The following is a 21,891-nucleotide window of genomic DNA, read 5'->3' as shown; positions in this document are numbered from 1 at the left end:
TCAATATCTTGTTGAAAATTAAATTAGTAGCCACTAAGTGGAAATTGCAGCCAGCGAGTCGCAGAGCTGCTGTCCAAAGCAGCGGTGTTCATTCTGTCTTCTCTCTGCCCTTGTATCCAGGCCACTCTCTGACCCAGTTTGTCCGCCACTGTGCGGATCACTTCCTGAACAGCGAGCACAAGGAGATCCGCATGGAGGCCGCCCGCACCTGCTCCCGCCTGCTCACGCCCTCTGTCCACCTCATCAGTGGCCACGCTCATGTGGTCAGCCAGACTGCAGTGCAAGTGGTGGCAGATGTGCTCAGCAAACTGCTCGTGGTTGGGATTACCGATCCTGGTAAAGTTTGAGATTCAGGCAGCCTAGCGAAGTGTAGATGCCAGGTGCAGTTAGAAGGAACCAGTTTCCTTGCATGACCCCTCTGGAATCCTTTGGCCTCAACAAACTGATGTCCAGCTCCTTTTCTGGCAAGGCGTTAGGTTTGGTCACACCAGCCTTTTGTGTAAGATAATCAGCCTTAAATTCTGTCATCTTTGTCCTTTCAGTAGAGAAAGAAAATGACAAGTTCGTCGGTGAGACTAGGGTGTCTGGAGTCCTCTCTCTAGGATGGTGGCAGTGGAGGCAGACATGGGAAAGGACTGGAGGGATGAAGGAGTGGAGGCACTAAAAGGCTCACTTGCTCTTGCAGACCCTGACATCCGCTACTGTGTCTTGGCGTCCCTGGATGAGCGCTTTGACGCACACCTGGCCCAGGCGGAGAATCTACAGGCCCTGTTCGTGGCTCTGAATGACCAGGTGTTTGAGATCCGGGAGCTGGCCATCTGTACCGTGGGCCGGCTCAGCAGCATGAACCCAGCCTTCGTCATGCCCTTCCTGCGCAAGATGCTCATCCAGGTGAGGGTGTGACGGCCACCCCTTGTGGTGGTGGGGAGGGCATGCTCCTGTGAGCACTGTTTGGGGAAAGAGAGGAGGAAGGGGGAGAAGGGTTGAGATGCCTGGTAGAAGCCACATTTGGTGCCAAGAATCCACATGTTTTCCCAGCTTGGTAATTGTGGTTCAAGTGCTTTTCACCTCATAGGCCTTTTGTCGGTATGACTCCAGGAGGCCTCCTAGGCCCAGGCTGACCTCTCATGCAGCTCTTCCTTTTTCCTGGCAAGTCACCAGCAAATCCATTTCTTGCTCCTCTTTTCTGCATCTGCTGCAGAGGGTGTCAGTCGGCCCAGTGCCTCCCTGTCCTTCCCCTCCTAATTTTCCCACTGGTGCCAGGCCAGGCACAGAGGCTGAGCACAGGAGAGGTCCCAGTTCTGTTTCTCATTATCACTGCCCCTGCTCTGTGGTCCCTGGCTGTCTTTCCTCAGTAACGCCAGATGCCAAGCTCAGCTGAGTGGACTAGAGCCTCAGGTTGACCTTGCTGCTTGAGCTCCTGAAACCTATCCCCTGGTTTTTGTCTTTATCTACTTAAGGAAGTTCTCCGGCCACCTTGTGAGCAATGCTTGGGGTCCAGTCCTGCCTGCCTTGCGTTACTTCCACCCACCTCTCTGGGTCTCAGCGTGGCTTACTCGGTCATTTCCCGTCCCTTCACTCCATCCTGTCCCTACCTCACCCTCAGCTTCATGACCCTCCCCATGGTTTCTTTTGAAGTAAATAAATGCTTCTAACAAATAAAGTACTTAGACATAGAAAATTATAAATATATGTCACTTTTACCCTGAAGAAATAGCATTTATTCACAATTTATCATAGTTAAAGTGACAATGAATAAAGTCATCAGTGAACAAATAAATATTATACTTATATTGGCACTTACGCTTTTAGCTTAATGGTTTATTTCTTAACTGCTGGCCTGTGTTAGGAGTGCCTATCATTTTAAGTCTTTTTGAAATAGGTAAAGTTTGGGGAAGGACAAGAAATCATTGTTGAGCCTGCCAACTCAAACTGTACTAAGTAAGCTTGATAAGGATATAATTCCTAATGAGAATATCAGTACATTCATTCAGACAACAGATGTTTTGAGCACCTGCTATGTTCCAAGTACTACTGGGTCCTGGAAGCACGTCAGTGAAGCAGCCAGGGGTGGCCTGTGTCGTCGAGAAGCTTACAGTAAGCTGTCAGGCCTTCTCATTTTTCTGATGCTGGAAAATGTGAAGCATCATTAAATGAATTTACGCTGTACTGAACTCAGCCCTTGAAATACCAAAGTTTTATTTCATTTTTTCTGTTTTATCAGAAGGCTCAAATCTGGGAACCCTTTATTAGCAAAAGGAATGAATAAAACAAGGCTGCTTGGGGAAAATTTTTAAATAATTTTTCTTGGTTTTAAACTTTGACACAAGTTTCCCCCTGCTGAATTGTACATTTTCATGCCTTGGTAAGGGACCATACCCAAGTGTGCTGTGGTCTTTTCTTGGTGTCTTGATCATCAGGGAGGGCACTGCATATTGTTATTACCCACTTCCCTTGCTCAGTGATGCTCTTTGGCTCTGGAGTAAGTTGAGGACTCTGATTTGGCACCACGCTGTCCCAGAGAGTTGTGCATTGCTCCCTGGAGCCGTTTCCTCCCAGCCAGACATCTCTCCTTGCAGTTACGGGTCTATTCATAGTATCCCTCTCCATCCCTTCTCACTGCTGTCTGTTGTGATCTACTGACAACAGGCTAGGGGCATCCAGGAAATCGGGATTATTAAAGCAATACTCTATGACGAAACATTAACTTGGGGACTTCTCTGGGTAGCTGAGTTAACATGAGCTTTGTTTCTCACTTTTCCCACTGTGCAGAGGTTTCCTTCTGGCAACTTCAGCTCTCCAGAAGTTTGTCTATATTAAGTTGTTTATGTCTGTGTCCCTAGGAGCATAACATGCTGATTTGCTGGTGTTTTCAGCAGGTTGGTTAGATCACACATGTTATCTCTGTTCATTAAGATTCAAAGGGATCCTGTTGGTATGATCCCTGTTTAGGTTTATCTAGAGGTGCCCAGAACCACTGCTGAGTTTCAGTATTTCAGCATCATCGGTCTTTGATTCCATTGTTATTGTTTATAGTCACTCTGAGTGATTTGCTGACTGGAATCTGCAAGATTTTTTTTGCAGAGAGCCCTCGCATCAGTCTTTATTTTTGCAAAACCCTGTTCACAGTGAGCCGTGTGTTTTCTCAGCCTCCTGTGACTGTCTCCACTGTTAAATGCTGTGTTTCACAGAGGACCAAGGGCCCGTGGAGCACTGTGACAGACGGAGAAGGGGCTGGTCCCAAGCAGTTTTTCCTCTTGTCACTGCTGTCTTCAGGACTGTTCTGTGAGCTGCAGAGATGGCCTTGCTTGTGGAGTATCCCCAGTTCTGGTTCCTTCCTCTAGTCCCCGCCTCTTTCTCCCTTCAGACACACAGCCCCTGTTGAGTTTCCTCTGCCACAGAGAGCCTTTCTTACCTACAGATTCTGACAGAGCTGGAGCACAGTGGCATTGGAAGAATCAAGGAGCAGAGTGCCCGCATGCTGGGCCACCTGGTCTCCAACGCCCCGCGGCTCATCCGCCCCTACATGGAGCCTATTCTGAAGGTAATCTGCAGCAGACAGAGACGGGTACTCTCTCTCCAGGCCGTCTTGGGACAAAGGGAGTGTTTCGTTGGTACACTGAACAAAGTAGATCATTTCTTTGGTCCCACACTCAGGGACAAGAGCCGCATCAAGCACCTGCAGCTCAAGAATACCAGGAATTTCACCAATTGCAGGAAAGCGCTCTCCTGATGATCTCCTCCTGACCAGGAGGATGTAGTGTTTCAAGCACATCATCACTTATCAAATGTGCCTGAAGAGGAGAAAATAGCAGCATAAAGTAGCTCCTCCAAAGTGAAGAAATAAGTGAGCTTTAAAATCTGAGGCAGTGGGACTTCCCTGGTGGTCCAGTGGCTAAGACTCTGCACTCCCAGTCCAGGAGGTACAGGTTCGAGCCCTGGTCAGGGAACTAAGATCCCATATTCTGCAGGACACAGGCAAAAATATATATTTATCTGAGACAGCCTTCAAATCTGAATATATTAAGAGTTATGTGTGTCACAACCTATGGGAATATGGGTACATGGTCACACAGATGCAGTTTAGAAAAGGCATGGGAAACATTTGTAAATCATGGCACTTCCCAGCTCCCTCCTACGTCAGACTTGCGTACAGTATGGAGAAAGGAGAATTTACATTCCAGAGGAACCCTGGGTTCATAAAGCCAGAGAAGTAATTTATCTGTGTCTGAGATGGTCTCTGGGGTGAACTTTACTTATGTGAAAAGAAGTTTCCTAGTCAACTCTCACCAGCATTCATTTTCTTGTACCTTTTTTCCATAGGCTTTAATTTTGAAACTGAAAGATCCAGACCCTGATCCAAACCCAGGTGTGATCAATAATGTCTTGGCTACTATAGGAGAGTTGGCTCAGGTAAGGGGACAGCTGTTTTTTTCCATAGGATGGGAAGAATGTGATTATACCTCTGATGAGGTCAAAATAGTTCTTAATGCCATAATTTCTAATGGTGTCTGCCACCTCCTTTTTCATTTTGTAGGTTAGTGGCCTCGAAATGAGGAAATGGGTTGATGAACTTTTTATTATCATCATGGACATGCTGCAAGACTCCTCTCTGTTGGCCAAGAGGCAGGTGAGTAGCACTACTTCTTTGAACAGGACAGGCCCATGGGGCCAGGGCCCTGTCACCTTAGTGTCCCCAAACAATGGTTAGCACATAGTGGGTACTCGGAAACATTTGTTGACTTAGTAAAAAGAAGAAAGACTTGGAACCCGAATTAGCTGTCATCCTGACCCAGAGTTGCTATCAGTGTTAGAGCTGACCAGTGCCGTTTCCTCTAAACAAAAAAAAATTACAGATCATCCATCAGAACTCCGGCCCCCTAAAAGGAAAAAGAGTGCCTTGGCCTCTAGCTATAGAGGCAACAGAGCTCCAGCCTACTCTCCCCAGTCCTGGTTTCACTTTGATCATTGAGATCATTAGGTGCCTAGACTAAAAGGAAGACCAACCTTAATTTCCTTTTGGGTCAGACTTCTATCAATCATCCATGGTGAGAAGGACTGTGTACTTCCCTTGAGAAAGGCAGGACTGCTCTTTACCTTTGATCCAGTGACGGTTGTATTGGTTTGTAGCCTTGTTTTTATGCCCCAGCTCTCAGAATTTGTGTTTATGGTTAGTGTCTTCACTGGAAATTCTTTTCTTGTAATAGCCTTTAACTCTTTTTTATAACCATTTAACACAGAGTACGAAGTATGTTTTCCTTTCTCTCTTACTGGCTGTATTAGTCATGTGACCTTTTTCCTGTCCAGGTGGCTCTGTGGACCCTGGGGCAGTTGGTGGCCAGCACTGGCTATGTGGTTGAGCCCTACAGGAAGTACCCCACGTTGCTGGAGGTGCTGCTGAACTTTCTGAAGACTGAGCAGAACCAGGGTACACGGCGGGAGGTAGGAAACTTGTCAGACTTAGTCTTTACAGACTTGCTGGGAGAATGGAGAGAGTGGGAGATGTTTGCGGCATTAACAGGCTCCAGCGGTGTTGATGAGACTTCCTCTCCCTTTCGGTTTCGTCCCTGTAGCTGGGAACGGGAGAGGAGTGTCCGTGAGCACTGTTTTGTAGTCAGGTGCTGTGATAAATGTTTTCCTTTTCCCCCACCCCTTTCCCATGCAGGCTATCCGTGTGTTGGGGCTCCTAGGTGCGTTGGATCCTTACAAGCACAAAGTGAACATTGGCATGATTGACCAGTCCCGGGACGCTTCTGCCGTCAGCCTGTCAGAGTCCAAGTCAAGTCAGGATTCTTGTAAGTTGAGGGGACCCGTGAGTGGCTTGCCAAGTGCTCGCCTCACAAAACCCTCACTGGCCGTGTTTAGAAAGAGCCTGGTGCTGGATAACTATAAAATGATCCCTCACTGGTTCACTTGGTGCTGACTTTTGAATGGAGTGTCAGCAGTTTCCTCTTGAATCATAGGAAGGGGGCTGTGTCTAGAGTCTCCCTGTTGCCTAGGTTCTTTGTTAAGGGTTAACAGACTATGTCTGTGCTCACTTTTTGTGCTGATGAGAAGAGGTGAATTCTCACCCCATCACCTTTGTTCATCTGTCATTCTTTGTTAGTGCCTGTTTGGTGTTTTCTCTTCCCATGGCACCCAAGTAGGAAGAGGGTAGAACTGATTCTCCCAATTTTAATTGATAGGGAAATATGATGCAAGGCTCAGAGGGCATAGAAAAGCAGATTGCAGTCTGAATCCATGGTTCTTTTTCCATCAAGTGGTCTGGCCCTGGAGTTCTTTGCCTTGTAGATAAATAGCCTAAGAGATTGGGTAGGGCCTGGGGATGCTGGCAAGTTTTCTAGACTTAACCCACTGTCTCCATCAGGCAGATTTATCTGAAAGTATAAAAGTTCAACAGTGGCTTCCCCATCCAGTTCAGCAAAATAAAATAAATAAAAAATAAATAATTTGTATTTGAACTCTGTGGACGGGCTCCTTCTGCTTCCAGTTATATTAGATAAGTGTGCCTGTGATGTATCCTGCAGACCTATAGCATCAAGCAGAGCCCGAGCCATGTCCTCTAGGTGTTCCTCCACCCTCAGCACCGTGTCATCCAGTCTTCTGGGTGTTCTGCTTCTCAGTGTCCTTATTGTGCTGCTAAACACCCTCCATACCCTCCTCCACCCCCAGTCCTTGAGATCCTTGTTGTTCAGGTCAGGTAGCATTTGTTGCTAACTTGTCTGAATTCCCCAGGGGGACCAAGCAACTGCTGAACAGATGTTTGCCTAATTTAATCCCCCTTACTTTCATTTGGGGGAGTAATTATTTTTATTGATGGTTTCAGCTACGAAGTTGTGAACTGAAATGATAAGAAGCTAAATTAAACACAGCAATTTAAAGCAAACCCATCATGTACTGTTTTAGGCTTTCATAGTTTAGATAACAGACAAGCCAAAAACTGTGTGTCCTTCATGGTGAGAGCCTATTCATTGGTTCCTAATATACCCTGTATTCCCAGTGCTGTTAGAATGTGGCAGGGAGAAAGACATGAATGCTAATGAGTGTCTGGAGGATTTTTGTTTGTTGTTAACCATGCTTTGTCCGCAGTCAGAGTCGCGTGTAGCTCATAACCCTCATCACTCTTTGGTCCTAGCTGACTACAGCACCAGCGAGATGCTGGTCAACATGGGGAACCTGCCTCTAGACGAGTTCTACCCGGCCGTGTCCATGGTGGCCCTGATGCGCATCTTCCGAGACCAGTCCCTCTCTCACCACCACACCATGGTCGTCCAGGCCATCACCTTCATCTTCAAGTCCCTGGGGCTGAAGTGCGTGCAGTTCCTGCCCCAGGTCATGCCCACATTCCTGAATGTCATTCGGGTTTGTGATGGGGCCATCCGGGAAGTAAGTTCCTAAACCCCTGACCCTTGTTCCTCCCTGCCCAGTGCCTGTGTGGAAGGTCTATCTGCGCCCTGGCTTCCTTATAATGCACTCTGCTTGCTGTTACTTCCCTGAGCTTCTGACACCTAGGTGTGCAGGATTCATCAGCTCAGCCCAGCTTCCTGTCATATTATTCAGAATGGCTGAAAGATGAGTGGCTGGTGGGACGGGACAGCATTGTTATTCTCAGTAATCTAGTGTTCAGTCCAGTAATCTGATGGAACATCCCACAGTGGATTTCTGATTTTTTCTTCATAACTAGATTTAAGTCACGCACTTGTGGGAATATTCCAGAGGTGCAGTTACAATACTTCTTATTGGATCTGGTAATGTCAGTTTGTCCTGTTATTGTTGGTCTAAGGTTGAGCATGTGGTAAGGTTGGTATCTATCAGATCTCTCCATGTAAAGTTACCTGTTTCCCTCAGTCATCAGTAGCGTGTGGGGTGATAACTTTGAGACTGTGTGACTGTCCTCTCCCCCGGCTACCTTTCACCTAGTGATTTTAGCCTCCATTGAGGATCCTTGCTGAAATCAGTTATCATGCTGTTTATAAAGTAATAACTTTAGTTCTTTCTTTCCTTCTGCTTCTGATAGCTGTCATTTTCTGTAAAGAATAATTTTCCCCTTTCCCTTCCTCTTCCTCTCTCTTGGTCTTTTTCTTTCTCTAACCATAGAGCACGCACCGTGGTTCTGTGATTACCATACCTGTACCACTACCTACAGCAAACCTACTGAATACAGTTCAGGGTGGCTTTGCAGTGCCTACTGTTCTTAGAATATACTCCACAAGGGTATACAGTCAGAGTACTGCCTTTAAAAGATACTGGAAGTAATTATTTTTCCTTCTCTGATCATATGGTCAATTTGATGTACATTCTGTCTATGGGGTCACACAGAGTCGGACACGACTGAAGTGACTTAGCAGCAGCAGCAGAGGAGATAGTATGTTTTTTAGCAAATGTATTTTCTAACTTTGCTCCTGGAGTGTACAAGTGCAGTTTATTTTTACATAATCAACCTCATTGATTTCTTACTAATTCTAATAATTTGCCTGTATATTTTCCCAGGTTTTCACTCTAGATGATCATATAGTCTGCAGAAAATAGAAAGCAGTTTTGCCTTTTTTGTTTTAGTCTGTAAAGCTGTTGTTACTTTTCTTTACTGCATTCCTAGGACCTTCACTGTAGTGTTGAGTAGACTGTAATAGAGGAAACCTTTAATCTTGTTCCTGATGTAATGGGACTGCAGTTAAGATTTCATCAATAAACATCATGTTTGCTGTAGGTTTTTGATAGGTAGCTTTTTAAAGGTTATGAACGTTTCCTTATGGTATTATTTGCTAAAGAGTTTCTATCATGAATAGGTATTAGCTTTATCAAATGCTTTTTTTTTATCTTGTGATAATCATTTTTTTTCTTTTAATTTATTAATATGTTGAATTACACTGATACATGTTTTAATGCTGAAATACCCTTGATATCTTGTGTCAAAATCATCTTGGTTATGATATTTTTTAATTCATTGATTTTCTATCTATTATGTAATTTAGAATTTTTCCATCTGTGTTCCTGAGAGGAGCTGACCTATAATTTTTTTTTAACCACAGTTTCAAAGATTTGTTTCGCTTTTCTGTTCCTTCTTGAGACAATTTGAGTCACATTTTTCTAAGAAAGTATTTGTTTTATCTGAATAATAAAATCTATTGATATGAAGTTGTTCACTATTTTATATTTTAATTTCTTGGTAGAGGTTTGTCATAGTATTTTTCTTTTTCAAAGAACCAATTTTTGCTTTTGTTTCTCTTCTTTTTTAAAAAGTTTAAAATTTATGTGTTATTTTTTGGCTGCCCTGGATCTTAGTTTCAGCATGAGGGATCTAGTTGCAACATGGGAACTCTTAATTGTGTCATGTGGAATCTAGTTCCCTGACCAAGGATCAAACCTGCGCCCCCTGCGTTGGGAATCTTAGCCACTAGACCATCAGGGAAGTCCCCTGTTTCTCTTCTCTCTTATATCTTTGTTTCTATTTCTTTAATCTGCTCTTTACTATTACTTTCCTTCTATTTTTTTATTTCTGCTTTAAAAAAGAATTATTAGATATTAGCTTCTTGATGGTTGATCTTTCTCCTTGTCTAAATGTAATCTGTTAAGGCTGTAAATTTAACTCCAAGTTAAATTAGAAGTGGATATTTTAATTTGCAAATTAAATGTAGCTGCTGCATTCAAAAACTTTATTGAGGTGAAATTTACATGCCATAAAAATTTATCCTTCTTACGTCCTTCTTACATGTAAAATCCAATGATTTTTAGTATATTTACAGAGTTGCAACATCACTACAATCTAATTTTAGAAAATTCCCGTAACCCCAGAGAGAAACCTCCTGCCCGTTTGCAGTCATTTTCCATTCCTATCCCAACCTTAGGCAACCATTTACCTACTTTCTGTCTCTGTAGATTTGCTTTTTCTGGACATTTCATAGAATTAGAAGCATACACAATTTTTGTGTCTGGCTTCTTTTACTTTTGAGATTCATCTGTGTTGTTCAGATTGTTCATTCCTTTTTCATTGCTGAATAATAATGTATTTTCATTACTCTTCAGAAGTAAGTATTTTCTAATCTTTGTTATGACTTCTTTCATCATCAAGTTAGTTAGAAGTGGGTATTTTAATTTGCAAATGTAGGATTTTAAATTTCTTTCTTCAATATCGGTTTCTAACTCGATTGCTTTGGGTTTATGATTCTTTGATGTGTGCTGAAACTGCCTTAATCATCTAATGCTTGATTGTTTTCAGCAAACATTTCCTCTGCACTTGGGAATAGGATGTATTTGCTAATGTTAGGCACAAGATTTTACATATGTTATTAGATTTGAACTTGTATTTGAATCTTTTATATCATTATTAATATTTGTTTGCTTAATCTATCAAGTACTGAGAGAAGTGAGATAAAAATTCTCTTTTACAAGGATAGATTTATAAATTTCTCATAGTGTAGTTAATTTGGGGATTATATTATTAGGTGCATACACATTTTAAATCATCATATCTTCCTGGTGAGCTGAATCTTTTATCATTTTACAGACCCTTTTTGTCTTTGATAATACCTTGAGATTTGTTTTGCCTAATGTTAATTTAGTTATGCCAGCTTTTTTTTTGAGTCTTTTCTTATCTTTTTACTTTTGACTGTCTTGTGACTTTTTGCTTCAGGTTGGTATTTCATAATAATATATATAATAATATAGCTAGATTAACTTTTTAATCTATTTGAAATTCTTTGTCTTTCAAGCAGTATGTTCAGTCCAGTTACATTTACTGTGATTGCTGATAGATTTAGGCTGATACCCACCGTCTTATATAGTGCAGTACTTTTGTCTTACCTTGTATATTCTCTTTCTTTTCTTTTTGGGGTTTGATTGAGCTTTCATTTTCTTATCTCTTGCCCTCTCTTTTGTAATGGAATATTTTAACCATAAACAAAAAGTAGACAACTTAAATTCTCATACTCATCAACAATTATAAGTATCTTATCAATTTGGTTTCATCTTATTACCTGCCCCCCTCCTGCCCTAAACACACACACACACACACTTTCACACACACTTTTTTTCTGGGGCATTTTAAAGCAAATTCCAGATAAAATAATATTTCACCATTCAGGTCTCCCCTCTCTGTGTAACCACAGTTACAATAGCTACAAAATTAATGAATTAATGAAATTCTTTAATGTGATCTAATACCAATCCTTCTTCAGATATCCTTGTTTGTCTTAAAATTTTCTTTTCACATTTAGCTTGTTCAAATGAGAATCCAAATACTATGGCACTTGGCCTATATATCTAGTTCTCTTTCTGTATCTTCTCCTTTTCCCCTCACTTTTTTTCTTTTCATTCCGTGTATTTGTGGAAGAAACCAGGTCATTTGTCCTACAGAATTTTGCATTCTGGATTTGCCTGCTTGTATTGTCAAGATGTCTTTTAATTTTTCTCGTAGACCAGTTAGATTTAGAGGATTCATTATTTTCAGGTTTTATTCTTTTGGCAAGAAATACTTCATAGGTGGTACCATATACTTTGTATTTGGGCATTTAGTAAACAGGTATTTTCTAAATGATCCACTTCTAGTGATGTACAGGTTCACCGGAGGATTCAAGTGGTGTGATATTGCATTCTTCATCCGCCTTTATCTCAATCACTTTAGTGTTTATTGATTATTGTTTCCTAGAACTGTTATTTGAATAGCAGTTGCAAAGTGGTGATTTTCTGTTATTCCTTTTGGATTTATTAGTTAGAAATCATCTATAAAAAACTTTGTGTCATCAACAGTTTAGTCATTTAAAGGATAGTTCATTCAGGAAGGGCAGAACAGACGCAGGATTCTTTGCTTTCATCGCTTTTTGAGAATAATGAATCGGGTCCCTGACAACCTCTCAAAAGGTGACCCAGGCAACCCCCTCGACCCTGACATTTTTTGGAATATCACTGCCAATGCATGGATTTATGTATTGAAGACAGTCTTCTTTTAATGATCTAATTATTTCAATCTACCCGGCTTTGTGTTCTTTTTAAACTGCCCAGTGATCTTAGTCTTTGATCATTTTCTTTCTTTCTGGCCAAAAAAAAAGAAGAGACTTCAGACTTACACTCCAGCTTGGGCATAGCCACTTGCAAGGAGCTGTGGTTTCTTCAGGTAAGAGATGGAACATAGAGACAGCAGTTTGTATGCTAGGATGCTCTTTGCTGCTGCTGTGTCATTGTTTCTAGGCCTTCTCAGTGAACAGAACTAGAAATATGTAGTTTTTAAAAAGGAAAAATAATCCATACCTTAATACTGATAGTTCAAATTTAAGATTAAAGAGTTGTTTTTTACTTCTTTGACTTTATACTTGTATCTCTTTTCTGTTACACTGAAAATCTTGATTCCTGTGTTGTGAGTTCTCTGTAAGTACTTGTTTTATATTACAGAATGTATATATATTTTTTTACACATATATACAGTAAATGACCAAGCGTTAACTATGATTACAGAGTGCAGGTCAAGGTTTTTTGCAATTTATTTTTGTTCTGAAGATGTGTTCTATTGGGAATATACACCAAACTACTGTGTTCAGAGTCACTTGAAATAATCCTTTGAGTGATGTGAAACCAACTTGGTTTATAGTTAAATTCATTTATTCCTATTTCCTTTCAATTTTTAGAAATTTCTTGAGAGTTTTTCTAATTTAACTTTCATTCTAGTTTTGTAAGACATTAGCATGATTGCAAAGTCAAAACTGTAAGACAAGAGATTGATCTATTCAGCAAAGACTAGCTTCTCTCTCCATTCTCATACCTTGTTTCTTCTGTCCTCTGTCATTCACCATTGCAAATCACCACCAACGTAGCAGCTTGAAACAACACAGATTGATTGTCTTACAGGTCTTTAGGTCCTAAGTCTGACATCGATCATACTGAACTGCGATCATGGTGCCCTTTTGGCTGTGTTCCTTCCTGGAGGCTCTAGGGGGAACCCTTTTCCTTGCTTTTTCTGGCTTCTAGAGGCGGCCTGCCTTCTTTGGCCGTCTCCTTGCTTCTTCAGAGTCAGCAACACTGTCTCTCTTTGACTCTTCTTTTGCCCTCAAATCTTTCTCTCTGAACATAACTGGTAAAGGATCTCTGCTTTTAAGGACTCCTGTAATTAGATTAGGCCCACCATGATAATCTCTGTATCTTGGGGTCCTGACCCCCTAATCACATCCTCCAAAGCCCCACTTGTCATGTAAAGTAGTTTATTCACAGGTCTAGGAAATAGGACCTGGACATCTTTCAGTTAGTCAGTCAGTCAGTTCAGTCACGTCCGACTCTTTGCGACCCCATGAATCACAGCACGCCAGTCCTCCCTGTCCATCACCAACTCCCGGAGTTCACGCAAACTCATGTCCATCGAGTCGGTGATGCCATTCAGCCATCTCATTCTCTGTCGTCCCCGTCTCCTCCCACCCCCAATCCCGCCTAGCATCAGACACTTTTCCAGTGAGTCAACTCGTTGCATAAGGTGGCCACAGTATTTGGGGTGCTATAATTCTGCCTACCACGCTTCCCCCTAAGGTAACCAGCTTTTCCAGTTTTTAAATTCTATGTTTTCACTGTTTATTATTGAAAAATGAGAAAATATTTGTCTTCTACCTCCTTTTGTCAGAAGGTAACATAATATAAACCTTCGGAACTTTGCTTTTTTCCCACTTTCAACAGAATATCCTGGAGTTCACACCATAGCAGTGTATTGAGAAATGCCTTCATTCCTTTAGAGACACATGGGACTTCATTGTGTGAACATACCATAGCTATTTGACCAATCCCTGCCGATGACTGTATTTTTTCCAGTCTTTGGTATTTAAAATAATCCCACAATGAAAAGCTTTGGGTATATATCATTTTCACCTCTGTTTCTTCTTGTATCGATACTTAAATGGCTTCACTTTTTAGGTCTTTGAGCTCTTTCGTATATGTCCCAGTGTACAGATTGAGAAATGGGTCCAAATTTATCTTTTTCACCCATAAAATTTGACTTGCATATCTTATTTAACAAAGTCTAAAATTAATCAGTATGTCTATCCTTTTCACTGAACAATATACAGAACTTGGGATGACTGCTCAAAGTACCTCCCTTCCCTCTTATATTATGTAGTATCACTTTTTTTAACACCAAATTAAACATTATTATATTATTTTATGCAAACAATATTTGTTTATATTTATCCACATTTGCCACTTCATTTCTTCTCCCATCTCAGAGCTTCCTCCTAGGGTCATTTTCGTTCTCTCTAAGGCAGATACCTTTTCTGAGCATCCATTGAAGTAAATGTTGTTTTTGTTTATCTGAAAAAAAATCTTTATTTCACCCTCTTTTAAAACCTTTTTTTAGCTGAGAATACGATTCTGGGTTCTCCTTCAGCTATAGATGTTATCCCACTGTTTTCTGACTTCTGTTGTTGCTCTTAAGGAGTTATCATTCCTTTGTATTTAATCTCCCTTTCTTCTGTGACTGTTTCAGATCTTCTCATTGTTTTTGTTGTCCTGAGGTTTCAGGACTGCAAATCTGCATTTGCATTTCTCTTTTTTACCCTGTTGGGAACTTGTGGACTCTGAATATGAAGATTCTGTCCTTCTATTTTTCCTTCCAGAATTTGGTTCAACACGTGGGACTTCTCACTTTCTCTTTAATGTCTCTTAGTTTCTTATTGTGTAGTTCTTCTTTGTCTCTCAGAGATGCATTCTGAATGTGTCTTCACATCCATTTTCTGTTCACTAATTCTTTAACCATGTCTTTGATCTGTCATTGAGTTTTTAGTTCCTACTACATTTTATAATTTCTAAAGTCATCCTGGGTTCTTTCAAACACGCCTAATATTTTTATAGTACTTTGTTCCTAACTCATTTTTTAAAATTCTCATTCTTATTCCTTTAAGCGTTTTAAGCAGGTTTGTTTTATATTCTCTGTCCACTAACTCCAGAGAAGCCTGGAGTGCTGCAGTCCATGGAGTCGCAAAGAGTCGGACATGACCGAGTGACTGAATTGTACTGAATTCTAGTATATGTAGGATTTTCGATGGGTCTAATTCTGTTGTTTATTGCTTTTGCCAAGTCATGCTGGCAGCAAGCTTGTAAGTCTGTCCTTGTATGTTTCACAATTTTGGATCATGCATCATATTCAGCTGGGCTCCCCCTGGAGCGGTAATACTGGAATATATGCTCTTAACTTGCATCTCTCCAGTGAGGGTTTGCATTTGCTTCTACCACGTGATCCAGGAGAACTGAAGTTAGATTCTTGGCTTACAGTTTCTCAAGCCACACAGGTAGTTAAAAGTTATCCTCTAAACTCATTGTGTGAGTGTGGCCTTGAAATTACACACTTTTAGGAAGACTTTTTCTTCTATCTCAACCTCACGTCGAGACTGACATTATTTGTCTCCTTTTGCCAGTGGACAGATTGGGGGGTGGAGGCCTTCACCATTTTTCTTAATATGTAACTTTTTGAAGTTTTGGCTTTATGTGAAAGGTTTCAGTTCAGATAATCTACCAACAGTGTTTGTCATCTTTTATGCATTATTTTTAGGCTTTTCATAGCAAGGGGACCTGGGAGGGCATCTCGAAGTGAAAGTGGTAGTCATTCAGTCGTGTCCAACTCTTTGTGACCCTGTGGACTGCAGCTCACCAGGCTCCTCTGTCCACAAATTTCTCCAGGCAAGGATGCTGGAGTGAATTGTCATTCCCTTCTCCAGGGGATCTTCCCGACCCAGGGATCGAACCTGGGTCTCCTGCGTTGCAGGTGAACTCTTTACCATCTGAGCCACCAGGAAAGTATTTTCAGGAACAAAACTATGTGTTCTTTTAAAATACTAATGTTCAGGAGGAAAAAGAGAAAAAAGCTTGTGAAAGAAGGAGAAGAAATGAGGTGGCTGCTTGGGCTCCCTGCCTGGCGCTGATGCGCCTGCCTGTGTATATCCTGTGAATCAGCCACTGGAGAGGCTGCCACTGGACACCTCATGGGAAACGACAGCACGGTCAGGATGCTTTTGTCTTGAGGTTTCCCCTGACCTCCCTGCCATCCACAGTGCCCTGCTTTTCCTCCAGCTTAGACTTTCTGCCTCCTCTCGTGTTGCGCATCACACAAATTTAACTCAAGAACCATTATATTTTAGAATCTCCTGTCCCTTGATCTCTGTAACGTACTATTGGGCCCGTTTCACAGAAACTGTCAGCAGTGGTTCTGTGATCAGGTGCCCAGGAGTTGGGAAGGGATGGTTCCACTGAGTCAAACCTGTGTCCCACGTGGAACCAGCTTCTAACCCCCTTAGAATCCACTGGTGTCATTGAACTTGGAGAATGAGTCCATACTCTCTCTGAGCCAGACCTATATTGAAGAGGCCTGTCAGTCTCATTTCTTTAGGTAATGAGTTCTGTAGGCCCATTACTCACTATTTGAAGCACTTTATTTTTAAAACTTACCCAAGTTTTAAAGCCATGAATAAGGGTGGAAATATATATGTATGAAATTATCCTTGTTGGTGGAGGGCAGCAAAGGCGCAGGGAGCTATAAAAATTGGGGGCATGGGTTTAGAGTATGATTTGCTACTTGATATTGACATGGAGCACTATCTGAGGTTCATAACAAAATAAAAACTATGCCTTAAAGACATCTTAAACCTGAAAAGAGTTGGGATTTCTCTTCCCAAAGCTGTCCTTACTCCTAACTTTATTTCATGAATGGCATCTCTTGACAGTGGCAAGATACCAGCCTAAATAGAATCTCCTTATTCCATCCCTCCCTCAATTTGCTTGCTGTTTTGGTTTACAGTGTCTTAGAGAGGCGATTAGCTAATTAATTAAGACCTAATTAATTGAGTTAATTACTACAAATGAATCACGATGCCCATAATGGTTAGATGTATTTATTTTAGAAAGTAAGTGGTAGTGAATTAAGACAAACAAAATAAGCAAAATAATACATTTATAGTTAATTAGCTTTATTAAATTAATAAAAGATACATTTATAGTTAATTAAAAATTTCATGTCCTTTTTTACGTTTTTAGTAGTCCTTCACCAGTAGATGATGATGTTCGCTGGGCTTTTAACAGTATTTGTGTCCCTGTTCTGGTGCAGTATGTAAACCGTGAACTCCCAGATGTTCAAACAGGTTTTAGAAAAGGCAGAGGCACCAGAGATCAAATTGCCAACATCCGCTGGATCATGGAGAAAGCAAGAGAGTTTCAGAAAAACATCTATTTCTGCTTCATTGACTATGCCAAAGCCTTTGACTGTGTGGATCACAATAAACTGTGGAACATTCTGAAAGAGATGGGAATCCCAGACCACCTGACCTGCCTCTTGAGAAACCTGTATGCAGGTCAGGAAGCAACAGTTAGAACTGGACATGGAACAACAGACTGGTTCCAAGTAGGAAAAGGAGTACGTCAAGGTTGTATATTGTCACCTTGCTTATTTAACTTATATTCAGAGTACATCATGAGGAACGCTGGGCTGGAAGAAGCACAAGCTGGAGTCAAGATTGCCGGGAGAAATATCAATAACCTCAGATATGCAGATGACACTACCCTTATGGCAGAAAGTGAAGAGGAACTCAAAAGCCTCTTGATGAAAGTGAAAGAGGAGAGTGAAAAGGTTGGCTTGAAGCTCAACATTCAGAAAACAAAGATCATGGCATCTGGTCCCATCACTTCATGGGAAATAGATGGAAAAACAGTGGAAACAGTGTCAGACTTTTTTTTTTGGGCTCCAAAATTACTGCAGATGCTGATTGCAGCCATGAAATTAAAAGACGCTTGCTCCTTGGAAGGAAAGTTATGACCAATCTTGATAGTATATTAAAAAGCAGAGACATTGCTTTGCCAACCAAGGTCCGTCTAGTCAAGGCAATGGTTTTTCCCGTGGTCATGTATGGATGTGAGAGTTGGACTGTGAAGAAAGCTGATCGCCGAAGAATCGATGCTTTTGAACTGTGGTGTTGGAGAAGACTCTTGAGAGTCCCTTATACTGCAAGGAGATCCAACCAGTCCATTCTAAAGGAGATCAATCCTGGATGTTCATTGGAGGGACTGATGCTAAAGCTGAAACTGCAATACTTTGGCCACCTCATGCGACGAGTTGACTCCCTGGAAAAGACTCTGATGCTGGGAAAGGTTGGGGGCGGGAGGAGAAGGGGACGACGGAGGATGAGATGGCTGGATGGCATCACCGACTCTGTGAACATGAGTTTGAGTGTACTCCGGGAGTTGGTGATGGACAGGGAGGCCTGGTGTGCTGTGATTCATGGGGTCGCGGAGAGTCGGACACGACTGAGCGACTGAACTGAACTGAACTCTGGTGCTCTCCAGGCATCAGCACATTTAACTCTTAGACCAGGCCTATGAGATAAGAACTGTTATCTCTCATTTTCCCACTGAAGAGGCTGAGTCAGAGAAGTTAAATGAAGGTCACGAAGCTCGTAGGTAACAGAAATGGCTCAGAACAGCTAGTCTGCCCCCAGATCCCCTGCTGAGCAGAAACTGGCTCACCTGGCAAGTAAAGCCACTGACAGTTGTTTCAGCTCCCACCACCATTCCTGCCGACAGTTTTAAATTTCATTCTTTGAAGCTTATTCTCAGCAGATAGGGTGGTACAGAAGCCAAATCCACGGTTGTCTTTATTGGTTCACGTGGACCCTGGGTAGGCCTGGAAGTTCTACATCGTTTGTGGTGCCAACGTGCTGACCTCTTCTCTGTTTCAGTTTCTGTTCCAGCAGCTGGGAATGTTGGTTTCCTTTGTGAAGAGCCACATCAGACCTTACATGGATGAGATAGTCACACTCATGAGAGTGAGTAGAAATGAATGCTTTGGCCTGTTCTTTGGGGTTTGGGTCCAGTAGCGTCTGGAAGCAGGTTTGGATGACATGGACATGTTGTTTATGGGTCGTCATAGAGCTGTTACAACCTGAGGATGAAAAGTGGAGCATGCTATCCCAGCGGATCATGAAGGGGTGGGGGCCATGGCTACAGGCTCCCAGGTACAAGAATTCAAGGTGTGAAGTCTGAGGAGAAATCCTGAAGTAATTGTTCTGCCAGAAATAGAATTGAGTTCCTTGCCTCACACACAGCAGAGCAATTTCACTTTACTATCACAACAGTGCTTCACTGTTTCCACAAAAGCCCTCTTCCTTACTGCCTATAAAACCATGGCTTTAAGAGAGGACTGGGGATTGGGCCTTCCTGGGGCCATTAAATATGATGGACTCCTGTCAGACTCTGAGGAGGAAGGTGATGCTTTCCCCTGCTGCCTTCTACAGCCTGACTGCCGCCTTCTGACTCTGCAGTCATGAGAGAGGGGGCTTGCATCCCAGATGTTATAATGTACTTTAAGCAGGTGCAGAGGACACCCCATTGACAGTAGTATTGTTTTTCTGTTCTTTATAATTTCAGTGTCTGCTGGGGAGGTTGCTTTGCAGAGATGGCTATGTCCTAAAAAATTTGGAAGACACTTCTTCCAGTCATTTTTCTTCTTCTATACCAGCACTTTGTAGTTGGCTTGAAGGAGGCAGCAGGACTAAAATCAAAATGACTGGCTTCAAAAATGGAACTTTCCCAAAAATGAGTTCTCAGAACCAAATAACTCCTATATGTATAAATAAGTAAGAGCTGCAGGAGGCTGAAGAGCCTGTCGGATGGAATTAGGGAAGTGGGGAGTGGCACAGGAGGAAGCAGTGTGCTCTTGGGTCAAAGTTGAAGTAATCTGTGACTTACTTCCCAAAAAAAGACTTACGGCCAAAGCATAGGAGTTTGGGGCAGGGAGCCTTACACCTGCCAAATCCAGCTTTCACTCCCTTCAGGGTACAGAATGTGCAACAGGGCTCTTGCCTTGACTTTCGATCCAGGGCATTTTAGTAGGCTCCCCCCAGCCCAGGGAGAGCTTGGGCTTTGTGAACAGTGATCCAGCCGACATCCCTGGGGAGGCTGCCTGGCTTCTTTGAGGTAGGGGAAACCCCTTGTGAGGAGTTGCGGTAGTCCTCCAGTGGAGAGGACTAGTAGTAGTGTGTGCGTGCTCAGTCATGCCAGATATTTTGTGACCCCAAGGACTGCAGCCCGCTAGGCTCCTCTGTCCGTGGGATTTCCCGGGCAAGAATACTGGAGTAGGTTACCATTTCCTTCTCCATGGGATCTTCCCGACCCAGTGATTGAACCCACATCTCTTGCATTGGCAGGCCCACTGAGCCACTTTTAAAGCCTTTCATCCAAGGAGTTGTCTTTTTTTTTTTCATTGACTTCTACTCTGATTTAAATGGAAGCCCAACAGGCTTCCCTGATGGTTCAGTAGTAAAGAATCCACCTGCCAAGCCAGAGACTCGGGTTCATTCCCTGGGTCAAGAGGATCCCCTAGAGAAGGAAATGGCAGCCCACTCCAGTATTCTTGCCTGGGAAATCCCATGGACAGAAGAGCCTGGTGGGCTACAGTCCATGGGTTCACAAAAGAGTCGGACATGACTTAGCAACAGCCAAGAGTACTAATATGCACATGTTGCCATCATTAAGTCTCCTGCTCTAGAGGTTTTAAATAAGGTACTCGGCAACTATCTTTCTGAATTGATTTGAAGTGACAGCTTTCCTTGGAGCAAGAGATTAGACCAATTTGCTTTGTAGTACTAAGACAGGATCTGGAGGTAGTTGGCCAGGTTTTCATTTTAGTAACTTCTGTGGGATATAATTGGATGAATGTAGAAAAATACTCTTTGTGGCATTCCCTTGGCCTGAAAATGGTTTGGGACAGATGTTAGTTGCTGTTGAGCGAAGTCTATATCTAGAAAGAGCAGGAAATCTTGCTAATACTAGAGTTACCCTCTGGCAGAACCCAGGTGGTACCCAAAGCAGAACCACCCTGGACAACTAGCGAGATTCTAGAGCACTGCAGAGCTGGTAGTCCATTCATTCTGTAAATGTGTTTGGATTCAGGGAGACAGAAATGGATCAGCGGGTTTCATGCTCTTAACTAGCCTACAGTTGAATAGAGGGAAAATGGGAAAAAAAAAAGTATTGCAGGTGCTGGAAAGAGGAGAGCAGAGGGACCCACAGTGGATGATGGAAGGAGACAGGAAAGGCTTCTGAGTAGAAATGAGGCTTGAGCCAGGCCTGGAAAGAGGTGAGGCTTAGCTGAACAAGCGGTGGGATCTAAGCAGAGAACAGCATGAGCGAAGCACAGAGGGTGAAATTAGTCTGGTGCTTTCGGGGAGAAGCAGCTCAGTTGTTCACTGTGATGGGGGTACAGGAGGACCTGGGGAGCGGAGGACAGGGAAGGGGTTCCATGGGGCAGACCATACTCACTGTCTTTCTGCTGCTTTTTAGCTATCTTAGTTCCTTGGTCCCTGTTTTCAACAGAAGGGCCCCTGACTTTGCTCCTCTGTCTTCCCTCTTCCTAGGAATTCTGGGTCATGAACACCTCCATCCAGAGCACAATCATTCTCCTCATTGAGCAGATTGTGGTAGCCCTCGGGGGTGAATTTAAGCTCTACCTGCCCCAGCTGATTCCACACATGCTTCGAGTCTTCATGCATGACAATAGCTCAGGCCGCATCGTCTCCATCAAGGTAAGTATCCCGGGGCATCCTCTAGAGAGATTTCCAGAGTCTGTCTTAGTCCCCAGTTGGTCATCTAAGAGATGAGACCCTGTTCTGAGTGACAGGGTGGTGCTCAACCTAGAAGACTGAGTCTAGGGAGTACTCCAGTATCTGAAGTGTGCGGTGTGCAGCTTATACAATGTTTCTGACCCTCTCTTGATTATCTTTATGTTTTGTCTCCTTTAATGGAATAATCTTGGTAAATGTTTATGGCAGAGCAGTTTTCTCTATTATCCAGCCACTGATTCCTTACAATTGAAGTAAGCTCAGAGAAAGCAAAGTAGCATGTAAGCAAAACAATGTGAGGGGAGACTGTGCTACCAAGAGAATG

The 21,891-nt window shown here is 42.6% G+C and overlaps 1 protein-coding gene across 1 annotated transcript in view; it reads left to right on the top strand.

Moving 5' to 3' along the window:
• The window catches only part of MTOR (mechanistic target of rapamycin kinase), a 127,373-nt gene that overhangs the window by 17,884 nt on the left and 87,598 nt on the right, over window positions 1-21,891 (top strand). Inside the window, exons 12-21 of the mRNA XM_055419556.2 lie at window positions 121-336; window positions 686-891; window positions 3,422-3,544; window positions 4,324-4,413; window positions 4,538-4,630; window positions 5,308-5,442; window positions 5,666-5,795; window positions 7,136-7,386; window positions 18,687-18,773; window positions 21,363-21,530. Of these exons, the coding sequence (XP_055275531.1) occupies window positions 121-336; window positions 686-891; window positions 3,422-3,544; window positions 4,324-4,413; window positions 4,538-4,630; window positions 5,308-5,442; window positions 5,666-5,795; window positions 7,136-7,386; window positions 18,687-18,773; window positions 21,363-21,530 (1,499 nt within the window). The remainder of the gene's footprint in view (window positions 1-120; window positions 337-685; window positions 892-3,421; window positions 3,545-4,323; window positions 4,414-4,537; window positions 4,631-5,307; window positions 5,443-5,665; window positions 5,796-7,135; window positions 7,387-18,686; window positions 18,774-21,362; window positions 21,531-21,891) is intronic.

This window comes from Moschus berezovskii, chromosome 17 (assembly GCF_049115385.1).
Source record: "Moschus berezovskii isolate FMDL1 chromosome 17, NW_MosBer_1.0, whole genome shotgun sequence".
Classification (NCBI taxonomy): Eukaryota; Metazoa; Chordata; class Mammalia; order Artiodactyla; family Moschidae; genus Moschus; species Moschus berezovskii.
This window is presented reverse-complemented; position numbering and strand designations above follow the sequence as displayed.